At 38.5% G+C, this 25,436-nt stretch overlaps 2 protein-coding genes across 2 annotated transcripts; both read right to left on the bottom strand.

The window, feature by feature from the left end:
* Positions 1-4,889: 4,889 nt before the first annotated feature.
* On the bottom strand, positions 4,890-7,054 carry LOC136227284 (probable pterin-4-alpha-carbinolamine dehydratase, chloroplastic). Its single transcript, XM_066015935.1, has 3 exons — positions 6,646-7,054; positions 5,414-5,606; positions 4,890-5,218 (listed from the first exon to the last, which is right to left on the bottom strand). Exons 1-3 carry the CDS (start codon positions 6,976-6,978, stop codon positions 5,127-5,129), a joined length of 618 nt encoding a protein of 205 aa, XP_065872007.1. The 5' UTR covers positions 6,979-7,054; the 3' UTR covers positions 4,890-5,126.
* A 1,183-nt stretch (positions 7,055-8,237) lies between these two features.
* On the bottom strand, positions 8,238-10,914 carry LOC136227274 (metacaspase-1-like). The gene is made up of 5 exons (XM_066015930.1): positions 10,260-10,914; positions 9,592-9,922; positions 9,273-9,393; positions 8,811-9,014; positions 8,238-8,485 (listed from the first exon to the last, which is right to left on the bottom strand). The coding sequence occupies exons 1-5, from the start codon at positions 10,642-10,644 to the stop codon at positions 8,426-8,428; spliced, it is 1,101 nt and encodes a 366-aa protein (XP_065872002.1). The 5' UTR covers positions 10,645-10,914; the 3' UTR covers positions 8,238-8,425.
* Positions 10,915-25,436: the final 14,522 nt, after the last annotated feature.

Here is a 25,436-nt window from a genome sequence, read left to right as displayed (position 1 = left end):
TGTAGTCTTTCCCTTATGTATTTCTGTTGTGCTGACCCTGAATACAAAACTATGCATGCATCTATCTTTTCAACACTGACCAATCTTATGTGATGCTTACTTATGTTTTGTGCTGAATAGCTAACGCATCTTCATTAAATCAACTGTGCTACTTGTCTACATTGCTTTATGATTGTATGTTGTGTTGATCTATAAGTTGACCTCTTTTACATGTCTTCTTAAAACACATTGAACAAAGAAATACTCAGCGCTCCCTGATATCTAAATCTTCCGCATAAACTGAGTTAAAAAGAATATGATTTATAAGCTGACCTATTTCTGAAAACTGAACTTAGACTTACTTGATTAAACCTTGAAATGTTTAAAGTAAAACTAAGTCAGTGGCTCAACCCTTACGGGGGAGTATCCTGAGTAATATAAGGTCAACTATCATGCGGGAGCTCAACACTGAGTTCTTCAACTGAATATTTTTGCCAACATCAAAATGGGGGAGTTTGTTGAAACACCTTTCCACATGATTTTGATTTGACAAAATTATTTATGTAATTGATAAAAGATATTCTAACACATTAAATTTAAATGCTTTGATTTTTTCATACTAATGTGTTTGTTCAATGTTGAGTTCATTGATTTATAAGACATTAAGATATAAAGTCTAAAAGCCCATAAGTGGAAGTCAAGCCCAAGTCAGCACATCAAGACCTCAGGGCCCAAGATTTCAAAACGCGATCGTTTTGTACAAAGCACAAGCTCAGCTTGAAGAAGGATCGAGAAGCCTTCTCTCAATAGCTTCAAGATGAAGCTGCTGAGTGGAACGACAAGAAGTACAAGACAGCGGCAGACAAGAACCAACTTCTAGACAAAGTATTTCTACTTTGGGTAAAGTTCAGAAGGCGCAGGAAGCTGTCTGGAAGACTTCGCCAAATATGTCGAAACATTCTGTTTACCGGACGAAAAGCTGCCGAGCACTGCCACGGACAGAAGATGCAAGAATCTCATTGGCCAATGACACTGAGCGCGTACTGAGTGACAACGACAGGAAGCCGTTTCCCTCCAACGGTTATTTTGAAATTCGAAATTACCGGTGCCTCAAGTGTCACTATATAAAGGCCTCTCATTTGCTTCAATCGATGCAGATCTTCAATTAGCCGGAACGCTGTCCAAATTCATACTTGAAGTTCTGTGAGAAAAGCAAAGAAAAAACCTTACACCAATTTCCAATTATTGTGTAAAAGTCTAGAGTGATTTTCAATCATCTAAAGTGTCTTAGCAATTGTTGTTTAGGACAAACACTTTATCGTTTCTAGAAGAATAGAAAGGAGAGGCTGAGTACTCGGTTATAGTACTCAGCAGTAGATATAGGAGTGAGTAGAGGTATAGAGGAAGGTACTCTTGTATACTCAGCTTCTATTGTAAAAGGTTTCGTGCTCTACCTTTAAAGAGCTCAGTAGAGAATTCAAAAAGCTCGGACGAGTTCCGGGGATTGGACGTAGGCGGAGAGGCCGAACCAGGATATGTTTGCTGAGTAACATATTTCTAACCCTTAAACTCCTTTATATATTGCTTGCTATAAAACTGACTAAGTAACGAACTCACGCTGAGTTGAGTGCACTAAGAAGCTGAGTTCAGGAATAGACTCTAAGTGCTATCTCCTGACTCAAGGAAAGAAACAGACTTAGTCACAAGTTGACTAAGCTTGTGTCTTAGAATTACTTAGCGCCGCTGTGTAAACCTTTTCTTAAGAAAAGAAGTCAGCCTAAACGGACAAAATTTTAAATAGTTCCTATCCCCCCCCCCCCCCTTGGAACTAAACTTGTCACGTTATAAGGGACCAACAAAAGATGGGGTTTAATTTAAGATGGATCCAATGGATGATGATGATGGTTTCCACAGTTTCATATAAAGTATTGCATGACGGTAGAGAGATTGGACCGATTATTCCTCAGCGAGGTTTGAGGTAGGGGAATCCATTATCACCTTTCCTATTCCTGATCTGTGCTGAAGGCCTATCATCGTTGCTATCAACTAGAGAACGGATGGGATTGATTCATGGAGCTCAGGTGTCTCGCAATGCTCCAAAAGTTTCCCACTTATTCTTTGCCGACGATAGTTACCTGTTCTTTCGGGAAAATAAAAGAGAAGCCGAGGAGGTTCAATCATGTTTGAGGTGTTACGAGCAAGCATCTGGTCAATGCGTGAATTTCCAAAAGTCGTCTATATTTTTTAGCGGCAATACGACAGTTGAGGCCCGCTCTGATGTTTGTAATGAACTCGGGGTTGGAGAAGTTGAGGATATGGGTTTCTATTTGGGGGCGCCTATAGTTGTTGGTAGAAGCAAGATGCAAGCTTTTGGTTTTTTAAAAGACAGAATCTGGAAACGTATCAATAGTTGGAAAGAAAAATACTTGTCTCGAGCAGGGAAGGAGTTTCTCATCAAATCTGTGCTACAATCTATTCCCACCTACATAATGAGCATTTTTCTTATGCCAAATGAGTTCTGTAATGATGTTAATAATATGTTGAACATGTTCTGGTGGAATTCATCGGGCTCTACATCAGGTGGAATTCACTGGAAGGCTTGGGATAAGTTGTGTTGACCAAAATCAAATGGAGGACTGGGCTTCCGTGACATTCACAAATTTAATCTTGCACTGTTGGCTAAGCAAAGTTGGTAGCTTGTTCGATATCCAAATTCATTGGTTGCTCAATTACTGAAAGCACGTTATTTTTCTAATGTTGATTTCTTACATGCTTCCTTAGGGAATAACCCTTCTTTCGTATGACGTGGCATCATGGTGAGTCGTGATTTATTGATTGAGGGGCTAAGACGGAAGATTGGCAATGGAGAGTCCAGTTCCATCTGGAATAGTCCATGGCTTCCTGACGATCAGAATCCATATCCCACGAGTTCGGTTGCTGCATCATTATAAACAGGCCTTGTGAAAGACTTAATGAATGATTATGGGGGATGGAATGAAGAGATCATCAGCAGTAATTTTAATAGTCGTGATGTTGCGCTTATTCGGTCCATTCCTATCAGACGTAGGAGGGCAGAAGATGGATGGTTCTGGCCGAAGGATAAATCTGGAGCGTACACGGTAAGAAGCGGATACTTTCAAGCATTGGGACCAATACCGATGTCTCTGATAAATACAAATCGAATCAACTGGAATTTAATTTGGAACCTGAAGGTAGCACCGAAAATTAAGAATTGTCTATGGAGAATATTTACTAACTGTTTACCAACACTAAACAACCTTGCATCCCGCCATAGCTCCCTTCCTAATTGCTGCCCCGTTTGTGGCGCATTTGGGGAAAATGAATTTCATGTTTTCATCGGGTGTCCACGGGCGTATCAGGTTTGGCAATTTTTTTTCCAAGATAATCGAATGGATCAGATTACCAGCTTCATTCAGTGGTTTATCAGTCTCCTTGAAGATGCAACGAGCGAATGTAATCGTATCGCAATAATATGTTGGCAATTATGGAAGGCGCGAAATGACAAAGTATGGAACGATAAGCTTCGCACCCCTCAGGAAATATGTCATTCGGCAGCAACAGAACTTGTGGCTTGGCAGGCTGCACAGAATTGTCATCCGAGCCAGGCTAATCCATATTCAAATGCTCAGAGTAAGTGGAAAAAGCCAAGCGTCGGCAGCTTCATATGCAATGTTGACGCAGGCATTGATAGCCAAAATAATTTCTGTTCATATGGTTTTCTTCTACGAGATCACCAAGGGCGATGTTTTGCGGCTCGTATGGGCTATCTTGCAAATACAGTTAATCCTCCCTTGGCAGAGGCTATGGCAATCCGCGAAGCGTTATCATGGGTCAAGGATTTCAATCTAGGACACGTCAAATTTCAATCTGATTGTTTAGCGGTGGTTCGAGATATTCAGCATCAAAACATTCGATTATCATATTTGTCTGATGTTATTTGTGATTGTTGTGATTTATTACGAGATTTGAACGCTTGTTCTATCTCTTTTGTGAAACGATCAGCGAATTTAGCAACCCATAGTCTTGCTAAGGCTGTTACTTCTAGTTCTGTTCGTGGTGAGTGGGCTTGTCCACCATCGTTTATACTTGATGTTCTATCTTCTGATTTAAAATAATAATAAGTTATGTATTATTCAAAAAAAAAAAACTTGATTTTTAACATAATAAATATAATAAAAATAATTAAATTAGATATTGTATAATAATAATAATAATAATAATAATAATAATAATAATAATAATAATAATAATAATAATAAATTGGACACCTTAAGACTTTTAGAGCGTTAATTTTCACATAATACTAATTAATAACAATAATCTATTTAGATTTATATAATAAATAAAAAATTTAACCCTCTTAAATTTGAAGCTCTGTACGATAGAGCTCCTTGTACACCATTCTCCTACTCCCCTATTCTCCTACTCCCCTGCTAAAATACAATCAGTATCTTGTAGTTGAAGATAGAGTGATGGATAAGGTAAAACCACCCCGATAAGAATAGTTCCAGACAATCGAAAGTGTGGCAGCACCCTGTGTCTCTCTCATTGCGATGGTTTCAGTTCTGGTCGTGAAACTATTTCTACTATGGATGGTGCCGGCCCATTGTTTTCGACAAATAAAATACAAATCCAACTTAATTAATATATGATAGACGATAAATTTTTATAAATTTATTCAAAACAACTCACTTTTTATAATCCAAATATAGCTTAATTTTAAAAAGTATAACGATGGTACATAAAAAAATTTGGAGCTGGACCATTCAAACCATAACATTAATAATTTTAAGACAAAGATAAGTTTTTTTTAGAAAGTATATTTATACTATGGAGCTACTTTAGGCCTAAAATATTGGCACATGGTTCAATTTTAACTCTAGGTAATAGAATCATAAAATGTTTGTCTGCATAATAGATGAAAGAGTTATCTTTCATATTAAATCAGAATTTTGCCTGCATTCTTGTCCTCGGCATTTTTACTCCATTACTGTAACTAAATAACTGTTCGTCGATGAGACCGAAATGATCTTACACCCTTTCCGAATTACAATCCAATGTTGAATTAAAAAAGATACATATTTTCTTATACAAAATCTTATTAATTCCTTACAAAAATGTGTCAACTATGCCCATACTCTTTTTCTAGGAGCAAGATCTGATGTCTTTATTTCATCTAATTTGGCTGCTACAATGAAATCATTCATACTCAACCCACCTGCATACATCAATTACCAATTCACTCCTGCTCAGTGTTATGAGATGGAAAATTAACTATTGAATTTAAAGCAGCGACGGATCAAGGATACAGTTTTAATGGAATTTTCCAATGATCGGTAGGTGTTCAAACCTCCTCCAGATCTCCGAAATCCGTCCCTGATTTAAAGGTTGATTTGTAAAAGGAAAAGCTTACCAATGGATGCAGTCCATAATACAGCTCTAACTTGATTGTTACGTTCCAAATGCAGATCAGGGAAATGGCCTGAATCTTTTGTTGTCTGGTAAATTCTATTAATGAGTTCAACCCCACATTTAAAATCTCTCAATTTCCATAGGCATTTCAGTTTAAGTCCATCTTCTTCATCCAACAGCCTCCATCCAATAACCTGCACACACAATATTTTCATAATGTTTTCCTGGAATGGCAATTTTTGACACCATAACAACCCGAATGACACGACACGATTCCATTATCACTTTTTTGTTTTTTGTAGCTATAAAGGAGCAATACCATGCTATTCAAAGATGGAGCCGGTAGCTGCAGCCCCCGAACCCTTGGTTGGCCGCCACTGCCAACATTGAATACTAAGACTATAAGGACAAAGAGCCGTGTAGTTCCCTAATTAAGGGATTTACAATATCTGCATCCGCTCACTCTCAAACCATTTCGAGGGTGAAGTGCAAATATCAATGGCTGACCCAACTTTGAGGACAAACTCTCATAACATGTAACTAAAATCCTAACTTATCCCCAAAGCTTTTGAGGTGAATTCTCTCACATATATAAGCAATTATATATAGCTAGCTAATTAAACAATGTATTATATAGGGGCGGAGACAAGTGGGGGCATATCCCTCGACTGGCAGAACCACCCCACTATGGATGGTTTTCGACTCCCGGTCCGTTAAAACTATCCCAATTATGGATGGTTTCGGCTCCTCTTTCTGATAACTTAAGGTTTACCATTGTTAAACGGCTCCTCTTTCTGATAACTTAAGGTTTACCATTGTTAATTGACTAATTGATTTTGTATTTAATTGCAAAATCTAACTTGATTAATATATAAGCAAATAAATTTCTTTAAATTTATTCAAAACAATCTAACCTAAGAGACGGATTACATTGATATTTAAAAATAGGTACCACCAATCCTGTTATATCTAACAAAAGCAAACAACTTGATCCATTTCTATTACAAGGGTTATTGAATTCCAGCAACAAGTTCAAATTAGGAAACAATGAAATTGGCAACCCCCTCCCTCCCTCCCTCCTCTAAGCCATAATTCATTCATAATTGATGTGTGATAATGCAATCCATAAAAATATAGAAGTCTAATTATCCAGTTTATCTACAACTACAAGATAGAACATTTGAGGGGTAAATTAAAAGGGAAAAAATGGAGATTGGGTAATAAAAAAGTGACCTTTTTTAAGAGCTGTTGAGCATCATCCTTGGACATGGGAGGTTGGAGGGGAGATAGAGGGGAACATTGTTGCTGAGCAAGAGAAAAAGCAGAAAGTTTGGGAATAAGGATTTTATGCTCAGTATCAACATTTCCCAAAACTTTATCTCCAAACTTGCTCTCAACCTCAGCAGGAAATGGGTCTCTGGCTCCGAAATCACCCAGCATATCTCCTCCTCCCATAGCCCAAGTTGTCACTCTAATAATTCTAGTTCGAGGCATAAGAGAGTAATCATAGCGACGGATAGGATTAGGAAGAGTAGGAAAATAAACAGAGATGTGAGATACAGCCATAGACAGACAGGGAAAGAGAGAGAGCTCTTTGTGTTGGGTTGTGTGGTTTGGTTGTGATGAGGTCCAGAATAAACCAAAGGGGTGTTTTATTGTTTTTTTATTAAATTTCTATTTATCTGGTGGCTACCTTTGTTTTATTGTAGGACCTTTTCTCTAATTGCTTGTCAAATTTTAGACATGCCATTAGTAGACGACAAGTCGTTTTGTGAGCTATATGAAAATGATTTTTCTAAAAGGTCGAGCCGTTCGAAAGCTCACGAGATTATAAGTTCACGAACAAGCTCAATTATAATGTTTATGAACACTCTCGTGAGCAGGTTTTGGTTCGATTAATTTTTTTATAATAATATTTTTATAAATGGAGAAATGTAGAACATCAAAGTTTTGTGTAAAATTTAATTTTGAATTTCAAAACTATATAGTATCATGTTAAAAATATTTCAAATCAATAACATAATTAAAGAGTTGTTCATAAGCAAAGTTCATAAAAAGAATTGACAAACTGCTCGTGATAAAAGCTTGTGAACAAGCCCACGAAAAAAATATAAAACTCGAACTCGTTAATTTTCTAGAGTTTGAACTGCCTAAAACTCAGGTGAATTTCACTCTAAAAAGGTGTTCATGGACATGGCTGTGAAAGAGATAGTGCTGGCTGTCGACAGTCAAATCTAGGAAGAAGACTGTATGGATAGAAAATGAGAGTAAATTATATGCATACCTTATTTCTTTAAGGTTCCAAACTGAACATAAAAAGCTTATAAGCTTTGCATTTTAGTAACATGAAAGTTTTGTTCGCCATTGACCGAGGTCTTCAGTAACTCTCCAACCGAATTGATATTTTAAACAATTTTAATTTTCGAATTTTTTTAGTTTTGAAATCATTTAGTTATTGTTTGATTAAGAGAGAAAATAATTGTTTAAAGAGATAAAATGCTAAAAAATTTAATTTCATAAATCGAAATCATTTGTTCTAAATGTAGTTCTATTAATTTTTAAAATTTTTTATTTTGACATTGTTATCAGTCATCAAAAACAGCTTTTAATTTAGTATAAGATGATTTTGCAATTGTATTCAACTCAGAATTATTCATTCGTATTAGTACTTTTCTTTGATTATTTTCCAGAGTAAGGTGGAATTCAGTTGTCCTGAGGTTATCTGGATTTTGACAATTAGCAACTTACAGCAGGAATAAAGTTAGTCACCAATATAACTTTGCAGATATTGTATCAGCAAGTATTAGAGACGATCACAGTTATAATTGAATGAAGGATTACTATTTATAATATACTCGGATGCCCAAATTCCATAGTTCCAGAAACCTTATGCATTTACAGGTAAAGAACAAAGAGCGAATAACTTTTGGAATTTGATTTTTGCTCACTTGTCAACAGTCCCCCACCCTCAATCAGATAAGAATCAAGAAAATAGAGCCCATATCTTTGCTTGTTATAGGGAAAAGGGTTTTGAATACACATCAAAAGGTTCATTAGCAGTTAACTGTGGTTCCTGCACAAAAATTCAAACATCAAACTCAGCATGCCCCCAAACATAGTGCATCTAAACAAGAATCATTGACATAAGTTATACTCAAGGATGCAAGTTTAACTCATATTGCAGAGGTTACTAAAATAATGAGCATGAACTTTGACTATATTTCCCTTCCCTTCATCAATATGCATAACTTAACTTATCCACACAAAAAATGGGACCTCATCACCATAGGAAGCCAAAGAGATTGAGTGTCCCTATGCGCTTTACATTTCTTTTCATCAATTGTTGCCATGGCTTTTGCAAAACAAACAGGAATACAAGATAGTTTTAGCATTCATACCTGTCTAATCCCGCCGAGACTCCCTCCTGTTAAGAGCATTGAGAGAAGCGATGTCACAATTCCACCGTCAAGTCCATGATCTGTATTACGAATGGTGGAGCGCATTGCGTTTAACATTTTTCCATATGTAGCTCCATGTCCACGTTCAATGGCTTGGATGAAAGAATAAGTCATTGCGCCTGTGGAAGTAACTTTTGATAGAGCCTGAGGATAATGCAACAGAAAAATATGTTTAATTGACAATATAAGGGGGAAAAAAGAATTACTTTTTGTTCTTAGTTGATATATTAACTAAGTAGTTAGCTTAAGTTTGGGTGTGGTATAGCTTCACTTTTGCTTCTAACTTCCATCACCATTTATCAGTTTTATCTCAACTATCCTACACTGGTTACCTACAGAGCAAAAACAAAGTAACTACAGAATTTATCCTAAAAGATGTGTTATATGCATATATATGCCTACCGAAGTGTCAGCAGAAGTTTGATTGTCATCACAGCCGCTAAAGGAGATGGCTTCTCCACCATTTGTTCCTTTCCATACTCCAGATCGAGGGCGATGGTCCTCCCAGACATACTTCCCTGTTCTGGATCAGAAATGTAAGAATGTATAAGCAAGCAAAATCATGCAATAGACAGCAAGCAAGAAAAGTCCAATGAATGCCTATCCAAAGCTAGCATCAATTGGCAAGTTTTACAGTTGTGTGTTTATTCTTGTATTGGCATAACACAAAAAGAACTTCTTAATACAATTGCATTAATACAAGAACAAAAAAGTCACTCACTTGTCCATTCTGCACAGATATGGTAAATCCAATACAGTGCCACTATGGCAAGCATCTATGATAGCGTGGAGCTTAACCCCGCGAGGAAGAGGTCTAACAATGGTTGCATTGATCTCATCATCCACAATCATTCCCTGAGTTTTAAAATCTGTTGGGCAAAGTGTTTCATCAAACCCATCCACCTCATCTCCTGAGTAATTCCTCTGCTGTGAACCATGACCAGAAAAGTGAAACACCAGTGAGTCACCAGACTTACAGCCCTGCACCAGCCAGAACAATGCCATTCTCATATTTTGCTTTGTCGGCCGCCTGTAAGGATCAGTTTCTTCTTCTACATTTTGAGAAATTGAATAGTGCCCCAAAGAATTAGTTCCCATAATTGAATCCAAAACACTAGCACATAATAAGAACACCTAGACATATCCTCCAAAACCTTACTCCACATCGTAATTGCGTAATCTAGTACTTAAATGATAGCTAAATACATATAATTATAATCATTGTAGGAGAAGATAAACAAATTGAACTGAACAGGAGACTTAATTGAAAACATTCAACGAATTAACCTACTAAAGGCTGAAATTAAACCGCCTGGCGATACGACAAATACGAACAATAAATAGAATTTCAGAAAGATAAAAAGGATAACTGAAAGAGAGACGAAGTACCAGTGAGCATGAGAATGGAGGATTCGGGAAACTTGAACTTGTTAATCAACAAGTACTTCATACACTTAGCATCATTGATACACCCCTTCAGCTCATTCTTTGTGTTCTTGTACGAGATTCCACATACGACAGCCCGCTTGCTACCATGTGAATGAGGCGGCTGTCCGGCGGGCGCGTGGTTGAGGGGAGAAGGAGTAGGTCTCGGTTGCGAAGACGGGGAAGTGTAGTGGTGGTTGCTGGAGGAAGTGTGATGTGGAGGTGGAGGAATGGAACGAGGATCGGCGATGAGAGTGATAGAATGGCAGATAGCGCAGCGGATGGACTTGGCGCCCGGCGGGAGCTGTAATGGCGTCCGGCAGTTAGAACAGTCGATGAGCATATACATGGCAACCAACACCAGAAACAAGGATTGAAAAGAAGGGAGATTGTGGCGAAGAAATCAAAGATGTAAGTAACAGTAAAAATGGATGAGAAATTGGTCAGCGAAAATGGAAAGGAGAAATCTATTAAGAATGGAAATTGTTCGAATATTGCAGGAAAAAGGAATGGTAAGGAAAACCAGAGAATTGAAGAAGAAGAAGAAGAAGAAGAGAAGGAACGGGGTAGGAAAATAGAAAGAAAATCCAGGAGGTTGACCTGAACGTAACGTAAATTAGATTCAATAATAATTTAATAAACGGGACACGCTCGGAAGGAAATTGGCAGAAGACGAAAATTGACCAATAAGAAAAGAGAACAGACATATGACCTAAACAACTGTGCCCCAATCTCTTTTTTAATAATTTATTTATCTTTCAAATTTGTTCTAAGCCACGTCAATATCATCTCATATTTTTTTTTTTTAAGACATCTCATATTATTGTTCCCTGATTAGATTTAGGGGTAAGCTATATTCCAACTCCAGATCTAATTTTTAAGTGACTTAAAAGTCCTCAACCAGGTGATCCATTTCTGTTTAGGTAGAAACGGCTAATCCATCCGTTTCCATTTAGGAATAAATAGGTGATCCACCAATTTCCGTCTAGACAGAAACAGATAGTTAATCCATTTCTACCTAGGTGAAATTGTGTGAATCACCCGTTTAGCACATTTTGGATGGACTTTTTTTCTGAATCTGGAGATGAAACTCGTGTTTTCAATTCGATTTTCAAATAAAAATATTTATCCGGAGAATTATTAGTCTTTTTTCTTTACCGTACTTAAGTTCCATGAATGTTGTTCGGGTTTTTAAATTTCGAACAAATTTGAAAGAATTTCAGTTTTTGTGATTTGTAATTTGGGGTGTAACTATTTTTAATTTGCCGGTCCCAATTTAATCTTATCCTCCACATGAATTATAACATTAAGAAAATAACTTCATCCAAAAGGAATTGCGAAAATGGACATAATAATATTCAAGTTATTATTGAACTATGGAAATGTAGTTGTTGGGAAGTGACTTGCACTGTTATTCCGTGTAATTTATTGACAAAAATATTATTATAATGCCTTGATTTTTATTTTCTATTTGTTGGTTGATTAAGTTTTTATTTTTTTTAGAAGAAAGGAAAACTTCCATTAATCCGGAAAAGTAGTCTCAATACAAAGAAAACCCAGGGGAGTGTTGAACCATTCATCTCGTGAAGAAATATTAACTACTGTCCTAGTTAAAGAATGAGCTAAAACATTGGAGGCTCGGCAAACAAAACTAACCGAATAATCAATAAGATCTGAAGAGGCACGATGCAGTCCATAATTATCAAGAAAAACGGGGATCGAGTATCCGATGAATTAGCAAGGGCTTAAACAACCATATGTGAGTTTAGCTCGACCTGAACCTTCTGCCAACCCCTTGCGTTTATCCACGACAGGGCCATCCGTAACACTAGAGCCTCTGTCAGAGCTGCACCAACGAGCCCCAAAGGAATGTCGTTCTTTGCAGCAAGGAAACATCCCTGGTCATTTCGTAGGATGCAACCATAACTCATAAAACTGCGCTCTACAAAGACAACCGCATCCACATTTAACTTGACAGAACCCGCTGTATAGACCAAGACAGATGGAGAGACATTCGTGGTTGTCACATGATATGGGGTTGAACCCTGCCCCACAAAGCCATGACTGATGAAATGAAGAAGCCGATAATGCCAGAACTGGAACCGGTGTTAAATGATTGTTCCACACAAATGCGTTGCAGTTCAGCCATATACTTCAACACAGCATTGCGGCAGCTACGACGTCATGCTGCTCCTGCATTAAGATAAATCTCCAAAACCCCCTAAAGTCTACAAATTATGCACTCATAAAACCCAAAGTCGACTGCTCCCAAACTTCCTTAGCATATGGACATTCCACAAGGGCGTGTAGATCCGTCTCACTGGCCGAACCACAAGCTTGATAAATACTAGAGATTAGAACTCTGCGATCCCAAAGGGTCCTACGAGTTGGCAGGTAGTGAGCCAACGTTATCCATAACAGGTTACAGGCTTTAGGTGGTACCTGAAGGTTCCACATTGAAGTCCAGATAGGGTCCGACTGCACTTCTATGACTAAACTACCTTCCTGAGCCAATAGACGATGTCCGCTTTGTTGGTCCCGTGTGATTAGTTCCAATGGGGGGTTAGGAACTAATATAATTTTTTCATTTAGTTAATATGCTGACTTAGTTATTTGATGAGTTTGTCAACTCAGCTTTTGGTCAGCTTGGCCAAATATGTTATAAGACAGCTTTGGCCAGATATTGACTAAGGCTGTTTTATTAGTAAGTTAGATATTGACACTCTTGGAGGTCAGTTTCTAACTCAGCACTTGAGATTACTCAGAGTCAACTTTAAACAATTTTATATGCTGAGTAAACTTCACACACAACACATGCAAATATATATATTGAAAGAGAGTTTAGAGGTTACTCAGTATCACTTATCCTGGTTCGGCCTCTCCGCCTACGTCCAGTCCCCAGAGTCCTCCGGGCTTTTAGAATCCAATACTAAGCTCTTTAAAGGTAGAGCACAAACCGATTACAAGGCAGTTGAATATGCAGGAGTACCTTCCTCTATTCGTCTCCTACTAAGTGCTACAACCCAGCACCTAGATTTCTCTACCACTGAATGTTTACAACCAAACACTCAGCACAACACTCTCAATGTTACAATTGATAAACACTTGTTCCTTTTCAAATAAAGAACACTTTAGAAGATTACAAGTAATCACTCTAGCATTTACACAAAGAATGGAAGATGGGTGTAAGATCTCTTTTTGTATCTAAGTGCTTTTGTATCTTTTCTCTCTTGTACTTTTCTTTTTGTAAATCGGCAATGATCCAAGAAGTTTGATTGTCCTTATATAGGGAAAATCTGTGTTGGGTCATTTTGAAATGATTTAGCCATTGATGTTAAAACGGCTCTTTTAAGGGACAGATTCTGGTCAGCTTCAGACTGTTCCGGCCATTCCCTTCCTCTGTTTTTCTTCAGACGTCAGGCTTGTCTTCTTGCGTCTGGCTTGTCTTTTTGTGCCAGTTGTCCTTTACCAATAATCCATTGACCCATACATCTCGGAATGTGTCTTCTGCGTATTTCCAAGGATTCAATTATTGGTACAGAGGGGCGGTAATCATTGTCTTTTAGCAAACGACTTTTTTCATGCTGTCCTGAAGGATCACTCAACTTCTACTGCGTAAATCATTGTCTTCGACAATTTCTAAGCTGAGTATATTTTTAGTCAGCTCAGCTTCGTAAGACAATTGTTGTTGCGGTTTCTTATGCTGAGTTTCATTTCGCTTTTCTTTGTTGGACTTTTATGTCTTAGTCTTTTGATGCTAAGGTTGATTCCACTCAGCTTGATACTTTAGGCTTCTATGCTGACCTTCATTCTACTTAGCTTGTTCTGTTCATCTCATGCTGACTGCTTTCTGTCTTACTTTTTATATTTATCTTTATTTATATTTATACTCAACATTGAACAAACGGATTAGTACAATTAAAATAAAGCACTTAAATTTAATTGTCTCTTAATCATGGATGATTTTGTCAAATCAAAATCTTGTGGAAAGGTGTTTCAACAAACTCCCCCATTTTGATGTTGGCAAAATGCATAATTATGGAACTCAGTTTTGAAATTCCCCATGATTGATTTATTTTTCATATTTCTGAAATTTCTCCCCCGTAAGGGTTGCATCTGTTAATTTACCTCTTAAACCTTCCAAGATTTATTTTAGACAAACTAAGAAAGTGTGTACTGACTAGATTCAGTTCTAATTTATTTTGAGTCTAGGTCTTTTTTCAGAAATACTTGAATACCCAGTTTGATTTACTCGTTATTATGTATACTGAGTATTTGTTTGTTCATTTGCTTATGTTAATGTGCATTGATAAGCATGGCATTTGGACAGAATGAAAAACACGGTTCATTGGATAACATAATGAAACATACAAATACAAAATACTTGTGCCCACACAAAATAGAATTATAAGAAACTTAAGTTTCACTAGTTTCTCTTCTTCACACAGCCTTACCCTTTCATTTCTCACCCTTTCCTTTCTCTTGGCTCCCTGATGTACCTGCCCTTTGTTGAGTTCCATAATGAGTTCTCTCCCCCGTTTTGCCAGCATCGGGTTTATAGACAAAGGTGTCATTTCTTGCAGCAGAGGAGAGAACATTTGAATAGCGCTGTAATCGCTTTGTGCTTTCACTCAAGCCATCTATCACAGGAACACAATCATCTCGAACATTTCGAGGAACTGGGATGGACCCAGTGATCAGGTTGATAATACACTCATGGGACTTACTAAGCCAAGTAAGAGAGCCGGTAATCTGAGCAAAGGATTGATGATAAATCTTCAGTAGGGCAGAGTCATAGAAGATGCGTTGAGCACTGTCGTAGCGAATGGCTTGCAGAATACCTTGTGAAAGTTTATCATTGGTGCTGGGATCAACGTCCATCTGAGCTTTGTTGACATTTAGAAGACTCACAGCTTTACTCAGCTGATCAATTGTACATTGAGAAGTGGAGGAAATGAGCTCACGTGTACACGTGGGATCAGCAGTCAGCTTGACAAAGCATTCATGCAACTCAGCAGATGTGGCATACGCTGGATTGGCCGTTGTCCCAAGGTTGGGCAGTTCTGTTCTCAGTTTGGCAAAGTGTTGATCCAACTCAGTCGAAGTTGCATATCCTGGATTTGGTGCAGAGAGATTGTTAAGTTTACCGTCAAGGGTGTTCATGTGGTTTACCATCAGAAGTAACAGCTCAGTCAGTTTGGCAATGTGATCTTGTGTAGGTTGCTGTGTTTGGACGGATGTCATAACACTGATAAGATCCTTAAGTCCTTTAATTTCAGTTAGAAGTTGAGTAATGGCAGGGACATTTAGTGACTCAGGATTAGCAGACCCAGCAGCATCAGAAGTGGTGAACTCCTGCAGAAGAGATTGAGTCGTTTTTATGATTCGACGACCAGACTGAGTTGCACTAAGATATGCAAATTGACCAGTGGAATTTGGCTCAGACGCAGGAATGGAGGTGGAGCTGGATGGTGGTGGAGTTTGCTTCTTATTAGCTTGAGTATTTGGTTCTTCATGAGTTTGAATAGGTGGATCCATAGTTTTCTCCTCGTGTTGAGTGGCTGGTTCTTCGAGCTCTTGCTCGGCAGGATTTAGATTCTGTGGAGACTTGGCATGTTCCTCAGTGCGAGTAACAGAGGCTTGATTTTGCTCCAGCTCCTTAGGAGGAGACTCAACATGGTGGGAAAAATACTCGAACTGGATATTGGATGGATCTGTAGTTTGCTCCAAAGATGGAGAATCTGCCAAGAGATCAATGAGAGGAGTTTTAATAGCTTTCTTTTTCAGTCTTTTTAGGGACTTAGTTTTTGGAGGTGACGGGTCAGTTTGAACATTTATATCCTCAACCTCGGCTTCAACATTCAGATCCTCTCTTTGATTATCTTCTTCTTCTTGTTCAACATGTGCTTCCTGATGTTGCTCAACATTATCCGGCTCAGCATGATCTTTTTCTTCAGTATGAGGCTGAGTATCAACCTGTCTTTGTTCTTCCCCTTCATCAGCTTGCTCAACTGGAGTTTTCTCAAGATCAATCCCAATGTTCTGAGTGCAGTGAGATTTAGGTGTCACAACCCAATCAATGGGATCAGCTTCAACAACTTTCAACCCAGAACTTCTACTTTTCTTCTTTAGAGGTTGTTCTGGGGATTCATCATTTTCTTCTTCGGGCTCAGCTTGCCCTTTCCTTTTCTCTGCTGACTTAGGTGTAACCTGAGGTAGGTCAGCATCAACATTCTTTCCTCTGGTTATAGCCCGTTTCTTCCTGGGCACAGCTTCAATATCCTTAGCACATGTTGCAAGTGCTTTTCTCTTCTTCTTTGCCTTAGGGGACTCGGTAGGAACTTCCTTTGGTTCAACTTCTGGCTCAGCATCATCTACTGCTAGCTCAGTTTCGATTTCTTGATCAGCATCGTTTTCTTCCTCATCTTCCTCAGCATCTTCAACTCCCTTTAAAGGTTGGTTGAATAACAATCCAAATAACAGAGCCGCAGTAATTTCTGATCCCAAACTCTTAGTCTCAGAGATTGTCTCGATCTTGTGATCTTCAAGGATTTTGGTGATTAGAGAACCTAGTCGAAGTTTCTTACCTCCACGTTGAAGTGCACCAATAAAAAACACAGGCATATTGAGTGGGCAATAGGTTAGCATGTGCCATATAAAGCACTGCTCGAAGTTGGAGGCAGACGACGCTAAGTTGAGTTTAGGGAAGATGAAGTTGGTGAATATGTAGTGCGACATCTTCTGATTCTGCCCCATACTAGTGCTGGGGATTTCTCCTTTGTGATTTTTGGGTTTGCAAAATCCCTTCATCTGGTCAAGCTTTTCCGTAGATACCTTTTCCTTTGTTGTTCTAAACTCGGTTCCTTTGTTAGGCAAGTTGAGTAAGGTTGCCAAGTAGGATGGAGTGATTACAATCTTGTGACCCTTAACGTGTGTCTCCAGATAGTCAGCATCATCCTTATCAACATGGAGACCGGAGTAAAATTCCCTAACCAACCGATGATAGGTGGTTCCGGGGAGAGAGAAGAGGCTTGTCCACTCGTTCTTCTCAATCCATTCACAGAATGGCTTTTCGGCGGTAGTGAAGCTGGGAGAGAACCAGCGGCATTTTAGGACTTCTAGGTTTTTGGGTTTCGTATGCACTTTTACCATGGTTCTAGCCTTGGGTTTTTGTTTTGAGGAGCTTGCTGGGTCTGCTTGACGGCGTTTGCTCGGAGTTAGGGTAGATTTAGGAGTAGATCTGGGGCTTTCATCGGTGATTAAGTTGCCGGAATTTTCACCGGAGATGTTCTGAGCGTTGGACATTTTCAGAGATTTTTGTGGAAATTTTGAGAGAGAGAGAGAGATTCTGAATACCAAAGGATTTACACGTGAGGAGTTCTGAGGAGTAATTCTTCCATTATTTATATAGATCTAAAACGGACCTATTAATTGAACTAGCCGTTTTTCCTTGGGGCGTTCAACCGACAGAGATTCAGTCATTTATGACATTTCCGGCGCATGGGTTGTTTCATAATTGTTTGCCTTTTCCAGGTGCCATTTATTTACACGTGTTGGCATTTAATGGTGCAAGTGGGTTTTAGCGCAGCTTTCCTAGAAAGTGAACCGTTTGTGATATTGAGAACCTAGTTCTATCAAGGTGAGTTTCCTATTTCTAAGCAACTAGTATATGATAATTGCTCAGTATATGTACTTACTCAGGATAATCACTCAATACATATGTCAACTCAGTATAGGGTGATTTTTCTACATTTTAAGCTCAGTAAGTAGTGGTTGCTTAATTTACTCAGCATGGCATTTGCACAACGTTCAAATTTTCACTCAGCATGGCAATCACTCAACATTCACTAGAGAATTATTGAAGGGGATTAGACATACCGATAGCTTCCCTTAGTATGTTGAATTGTTCACGTGCCAAGGGCTTGGTGAAGATATCTGCAAGTTGTTCATTTGTTGGCACATAGGTCAACTTGATCTCATCTTTTAGTACGTGATCTCTGATGAAGTGATGCCTTATGCTGACATGCTTCATCCTGCTATGTTGGATTGAATTTTTGGACAGATCAATGGCACTCTTGTTGTCACATTTGATCTCTATTGTTTCAGTCTTCACTCCATAATCCTCAAGTTGTTGCTTTATCCATAGAACTTGAGCAACACAGCTTCCAGCAGCCACGTACTCAGCTTCAGTTGTAGACAGGGCTACAGATGATTGCTTCTTGCTGAACCAAGATACTAGACAACTTCCAAGGAAATGACATCCTCCCGAAGTGCTTTTACATTCTAGCTTATCTCGTCCATAGTCAGCATCAGTATATCCAATGAGTGTGAAGTCATTTGAAGTTGGATACCATAGACCTGCATCAATTGAGCTCTGCAAATATCTAAAAATTCTTTTTACAGCCGTTAGATGAGATTCTCTGGGGTCAGCTTGATATCTCGCACAATAACATACTGAGTACTGTATATCAGGTCTACTAGCTGTGAGATAAAGTAACGAACCTATCATACCTCGATAAAGTTTAGTGTCTATTGACTTACTTTTCTCATCTTTGCATAGGACAGTATCAGTACTCATAGGGGTTGATATGGGTTTGCAGTCCATCATATCGAATTTCTTCAACATTTCTTTGGTGTATTTGGACTGACTTATAAAGATGCCATTCTTACCTTGCTTGATTTGGAGTCCAATGAAGAAGTTGAGTTCCCCCATCATGGACATCTCGAACTCAGTTTGCATCTGTTTGCTAAATTCTTTGCACAAAGATTCGTCAGTAGCACCAAATATTATATCATCTACATATATTTGTGCAAGTAGGGTATGTTTCCCCTTTTTCTTAATGAACAAGGTTGTGTCAGATTTTCCCCTGACGTAGTTCCTGGTTAGCAGGAAGTTGGTCAACCTCTCATACCAAGCTCTTGGAGCTTGTTTTAGGCCGTACAGGGCCTTTTTGAGTTTATAAACGTGATTTGGAAATTTTGGATCTTCAAACCCAGGAGGTTGATTAACATATACCTCTTCGTTTATGAAACCATTAAGAAATGCACTTTTAACATCCATTTGGTATAACTTAAAGTTCATGAAACTGGCATAGGCACACAATATACGTATTGCTTCTAACCTAGCAACAGGTGCAAATGTTTCCCCATAGTCAATACCCTCTTGCTGACTATAGCCTTGAGCTACGAGTCGAGCTTTGTTTCTTATTACATTTCCATGCTCATCTAGTTTGTTTCTAAAGACCCACTTAGTTCCTATAGGCTTTTGATTCCTAGGTTTAGGCACTAAATCCTATACCTCATTTCTGGTGAATTGGTCAAGCTCTTCTTGCATGGCATTGATCCAATATTCATCGTGCTCAGTATCAGCAAAGTTCATTGGTTCATGTATTGAGACGAATGCAACATTGCTGAGGTATTTCCTAAGCTGATCTCTGGTCATCAGCTTGTTGTCAGCAGCATCAAGAATGGACTTTTCTGAATGTCCTCTTGGGATTTTTATTTCTTTAGGTAATGTTGAGTCGTTTGGAATAGGTGTTTCTACAATCTCTATAGGAATAGATTGGTCAGTAAATGTTATTTCAACTTCTTGCTTACCTTTGGTCAACCCTTGTATTGATGATTCAGAGGCTCCATTTTGATCAGCGGAAGCTGAGCTTGGTTCATCTTCAGTGAGCTGAGTTGACTTTCCTACAGGGTCAGCTTCATCGAACTCAACATGGACAGACTCTTCTACAACCTGAGTTCGTTTATTATAGACTCTATATGCTTTGCTGTTTGTTGAGTACCCTAAGAAGATTGCTTCGTCAGCTTTAGCATCAAATTTTGCAAGATTGTCCTTTGTATTGAGTATAAAGCATTTACACCCAAAAGCACGAAAGTACCCAATGTTGGGCTTTCGTCCTTTCCAAAGTTCATATGGGGTTTTCTTAAGTATAGGTCTTACTAGAGCCCTATTCAGTATATAGCATGCTGTGTGGACAGCTTCACCCCAGAAGTACTTTGGAAGCCTATTTTCACTCAGCATGGTTCTAGCAATTTCGACAATAGTTCTATTCTTCCTTTCAACAACCCCATTCTGTTGAGGTGTTCTAGGAGCAGAGAAATTGTGGTCAATACCACTGGTTTCACAGAATTCATCAAACTGTTGGTTTTTGAATTCTCCACTGTTGTCGCTTCTAATATGAGCTACTTTTAGGTCTTTGTCAATTTCAAGCTTTTTAATAAGTGTAGTAAACATCTCAAAAGTTTCATCCTTGCTACTCAGCAAGATGATCCAAGTGTACCGAGAGAAATCATCTACAATGACCAAGGAAAATTTCTTACCTCCCAAGCTGAGTGGCTGGATAGGTCCGAAAAGATCCAAGTGTAGCAATTCCAATGGTCTCTTGGTTGAGACAATATTTTTACTATGAAATGACTTTTTAGTTTGTTTTCCTTGCTGACAAGCTTTACATAATTTATCTTTCTCAAATTTTAATTTGGGTAATCCCTCAACTAATTGCTTTCTAGCTAATTTGGCAAGAAGGTCCATGCTGACATGCCCAAGTCTTCTATGCCATAGCCAGGAGTTATCCTCTTTAGACACTAAGCATATGTTTTTAGAAAACTGTTTCTCTAAATTTAGCATGTATACATTATCTACACGAGGGGCAGTTAAAATTAATTCATTTGTGTTCCCCTCGAGTATTTGACACTTAGTATCATCGAATACAGCCTTTCTGCCGCTCTTGCAAAGCTGAGCTACACTCAGTAGGTTGTATTTGAGACCTTTGACTAAGGAGACAGACTCAATAGTTGGGTTACCTCCGATAGTACCTGAGCCGACTATCTTACCCTTCTTATTGTCTCCGAAGCTTACACTTCCACCTTGTTTAAGCTCTAGTGTGATGAATTGTGTTTCATCACCCGTCATGTGTCTTGAGCATGCGCTGTCTATGTACCAAAGTTTTGACTTCTCCACGCATGTCAAGCTGACCTGCATTTTAAACTATTCATCTTTAGGTACCCAATTCTTTTTGGGTCCTTTCTTGTTAGTATAAACAGGTGCAAAACCATATTTTAGTTTGTGACGACATACTTTTATAGTGTGGCCATTTTTACCACAGAAGCCACAATAAACTACCCTTTGAGGGTGATGCTGAGTGTGGTCAGTATTGTTATGTTGAGCATGCCAACATACCTTAGTGGTATGTCCTTTTCTTCCGCAGAAGTCACATTGGACAATTCGTTTGTTGAACCAACACGCATCTTTTGTGTGTCCTCTTTTCTCGCAACATTCACACTGGGTGAACTGTTTATGCTGACTAGTACTTGAGTACTCAGCATGGGATTTATGTTTATTTGAGCCTTTTACTTGACTCTGTAGGGCTGTAACGTCCTTTCTAAGTTTCTTTGACTCAGATTGAACCTCCGTGACAAACTTATGCATTATTTGGATGTTGTTATGTAAATCTGCATTGTCTTGGAGGAGATATCTGAGGTCACTCAGCTTGACCTCTTCAATCTCGTCACACCGCCTGCTGAGTGATTTGATTTTCTTGTTACACTTTTTAGTTAGTGTGTATAAATCACTCAAGGCATTTACCATTTCGTTTCTAAGCAAAAGTAGGGATGTTACCTCATTGTTGTGTTCCTCCTGGTCAGTTTCATCAGAGAGGTCAGCTTGCTCAGATTGAGAGTGATCAGCATCATCGGCCATGAAGCATATGTTTGCCGTTTCATTTGCATCAGCTTCGGATGATGTTGACTCATCACTGTCACTCCATGTTGCTACCATTGCCTTCTTGTTTCCCTTCTTATCTCTTTTTAGGTTTGGGCAGCTTGACTTGAAGTGCCCAGTTTAGTGGCACTCAAAACATGTGACGGACTTAGAGCTGTCCTTCTTATATTTGCCACTGGACTCAGCTTTGTACCTCTCACCTCTCTTGTATGGCCGTTTGCTATTTCTGTCATTTCTTCTAAATAGCTTCTTCATCTTTCTAGTAAACATAGCCATTTCCTCATCATCAGTAGACTCAGCTTCTGTGGAGTCAGCTTTCATCACTAGTGATTTCTGTTTCTTATCTTCGGACTTCTCTTTTTCCTCAAAGTTTTTCATAGAGATCTCATGGGTCTGTAGGGATCCGATCAGCTCATCATATTTGTAAGTAGTCAAGTCCTGAGCTTCTTCTACAGCTGTTTTCTTTGCTTGCCAACTCTTAGGTAAACTTCTCAAGATCTTCTTCACTTGTTCTTCTTCAGAGAAGTTCTTTCCAAGCCTTTTAAGCTCATTTATAATATTTGTGAATCTTGAGTTCATTTTAGAGATGTCTTCGTTCTCATTCATCTCGAACAGCTCGTAGAGTCTCATATGCTGATTGACTTTTGACTCCTTAACTTTATTGGTGCCTTCATAGGTCACTTCAAGCTTTTTCCAAATCTCTTGTGCTGACTCACAACCTGAAATCTTATTGTATTCTGCAGCATCTAAAGCACAGTGAAGCATATTTATAGCCGAAGCATTATTTTGTAATTTTCTGAGGTCACCCTCTGTCCACTCAGCTTCGCTCTTAACAATTTTCTCATTGTTAACAGTTTTATATGGCACATGTGGACCTTGAACAATTGCAAGCCATGCACTCATGTTTGTGGCTTGAATAAAGTTTTTCATCCTATTCTTCCAGAATGTATAATTAGATCCAAAGAATAGGGGAGGTCTAGTGATTGATAATCCCTTAGGGAGTATCTGTGTTGTTTGGTTCCTTGGAAGGAAACGAGTGCTGTTCTCAGCCATTTATGGGGATCCGCTCAAGATAGTTATATCTTTGAGTAGTGATCTTAGGCTCTGATACCACTTGTTGGTCCCGTGTGATTAGTTCCAAAGGGGGGTTAGGAACTAATATAATTTTTTCATTTAGTTAATATGCTGACTTAGTTATTTGGTGAGTTTGTCAACTCAGCTTTTGGTCAGCTTGGCCAAATATGTTACAAGACAGCTTTGGCCAGATATTGACTAAGGCTGTTTTATTAGTAAGTTAGATATTGACACTCTTGGAGGTCAGTTTCTAACTCAGCACTTGAGATTACTCAGAGTCAACTTTAAACAATTTTATATGCTGAGTAAACTTCACACACAACACATGCAAATATATATATTAAAAGAGAGTTTAGAGGTTACTCAGTATCACTTATCCTGGTTCGGCCTCTCCGCCTACGTCCAGTCCCCAGAGTCCTCCGGGTTTTTAGAATCCAATACTGAGCTCTTTAAAGGTAGAGCACAAACCGATTACAAGGCAGTTGAATATGCAAGAGTACCTTCCTCTATTCGTCTACTCAACTCCTACTAAGTGCTACAACCCAGCACCTAGATTTCTCTACCACTGAATGTTTACAACCAAACACTCAGCACAACACTCTCAATGTTACAATTGATAAACACTTGTTTCTTTTCAAATAAAGAACACTTTAGAAGATTACAAGTAATCACTCTAGCATTTACACAAAGAATGGAAGATGGGTGTAAGATCTCTTTTTGTATCTAAGTGCTTTTGTATCTTTTCTCTCTTGTACTTTTCTTTTTGTAAATCGGCAATGATCCAAGAAGTATGATTGTCCTTATATAGGGAAAATCTTTGTTGGATCATTTTGAAATGATTTAGCCGTTGATGTTAAAATGGCTCTTTTAAGGGACAGATTCTGGTCAGCTTCAGACTGTTCCGGCCATTCCCTTCCTCTGTTTTTCTTCAGACGTCAGGCTTGTCTTCTTGCGTCTGACTTGTCTTTTTGTGCCAGTTGTCCTTTACCAATAATCCATTGACCCATACATCTCAGAATGTGTCTTCTGCGTATTTCCAAGGATTCAATTATTGGTACAGAGGGGCGGTAATCATTGTCTTTTAGCAAACGACTTTTTTCATGCTGTCCTGAAGGATCACTCAGCTTCTACTGCGTAAATCATTGGCTTCGACAATTTCTAAGCTGAGTATATTTTTAGTCAGCTCAGCTTCGTAAAACAATTGTTGTTGCGGTTTCTTATGCTGAGTTTCATTTCGCTTTTCTTTGTTGGACTTTTATGTCTTAGTCTTTTGATGCTAAGGTTGATTCCACTCAGCTTGATACTTTAGGCTTCTATGCTGACCTTCATTCTACTTAGCTTGTTCTGTTCATCTCATGCTGACTGCTTCCTGTCTTACTTTTTATATTTATCTTTATTTATATTTATACTCAACATTGAACAAACGGATTAGTACAATTAAAATAAAGCACTTAAATTTAATTGTCTCTTAATCATGGATGATTTTGTCAAATCAAAATCTTATGGAAACGTGTTTCAACACGCTTTTGACATAATACTGCCCACTTTTCTTAAACACCCAGTACCATATGTCCTCATATCGACCATAACTCAATGGAATGCTACTAATAAGCTCCTGATCCTTAACAATTATATGCTAGTTATATAGTTCATATTCCATGACAAGCCATCCTCCTCAATCAACTCTGAAACCAGAGACACAACTAGACTCTCGAGTTGCTCATTCTTCATGAAGAGGCAATTCGCACTCGGTGATGAGAGCCGAACTAGTAACGATTATGCACTCGAGGCGATTCCCACTACAATGGCTCTACAACTAAGGGATAAGTGTACCACATTGTTATCAAGTAACTAATCTGGTTAAGTCCAGGTATCGAATCCATGAGATTCATACCCATAAGTATTAAACTACTCGGTTCTATACATTATCTAGACGGTGAATACTTTAGGTTAGTTTGGGTAACAACTATAAACTACTCCTAAACTATGTGTGAGACAATTTTCTTGGCTTTCGAGCCCTTATTGGATGATATGGATGACGTTAAGTTACAAAAATATGATGAACAATATTTCAGAATATATACGAGTAACAATTTACTCTTGCAAAGACGACTATATGCAAACTGACCAACTACGTGGGGTTTTTAAATCGTGGTTCCTTCTTAAGGCGACTCTAATTCTTAGGTTCAAAAAATAGGGCCCCTAAGTTCCGTGACTTGTCAATTCATATGATTTTCAGGTTGTCAAATCCACTAAGGCAACACCTATGTGAATCCTAATGGATTTTGGAGTTCGTAATCAACCTACACAATAATCAATTATGAGAATCAAAGCAAGGAATAAAC

This window comes from Euphorbia lathyris, chromosome 1, assembly GCF_963576675.1.
Source record: "Euphorbia lathyris chromosome 1, ddEupLath1.1, whole genome shotgun sequence".
Lineage (NCBI taxonomy): Eukaryota > Viridiplantae > Streptophyta > Magnoliopsida > Malpighiales > Euphorbiaceae > Euphorbia > Euphorbia lathyris.
Note: the sequence above shows the minus strand (reverse complement) of the source record. Positions and strands in the feature narration are given on the sequence as shown.

Bases quoted from the DNA above. Each gene is read 5' to 3' on its own strand.
- LOC136227284 (XM_066015935.1), bottom strand. From the start codon at position 6,978: ATGGCTGTATCTCACATCTCTGTTTATTTTCCTACTCTTCCTAATCCT. The intron at 5,607-6,645 runs GTCACTTTTTTA...TTGTGTGTGCAG, and splicing joins CTCAACAGCTCTTAAAAAAG to GTTATTGGATGGAGGCTGTT. The intron at 5,219-5,413 runs GTAAGCTTTTCC...TGATGTATGCAG, and splicing joins ATTATGGACTGCATCCATTG to GTGGGTTGAGTATGAATGAT.
- LOC136227274 (XM_066015930.1), bottom strand. From the start codon at position 10,644: ATGTATATGCTCATCGACTGTTCTAACTGCCGGACGCCATTACAGCTC. The intron at 9,394-9,591 runs GTGAGTGACTTT...TTTCTGATCCAG, and splicing joins TATCTGTGCAGAATGGACAA to AACAGGGAAGTATGTCTGGG. The intron at 8,486-8,810 runs GTATGAATGCTA...ATTTTTGTGCAG, and splicing joins GTCTCGGCGGGATTAGACAG to GAACCACAGTTAACTGCTAA.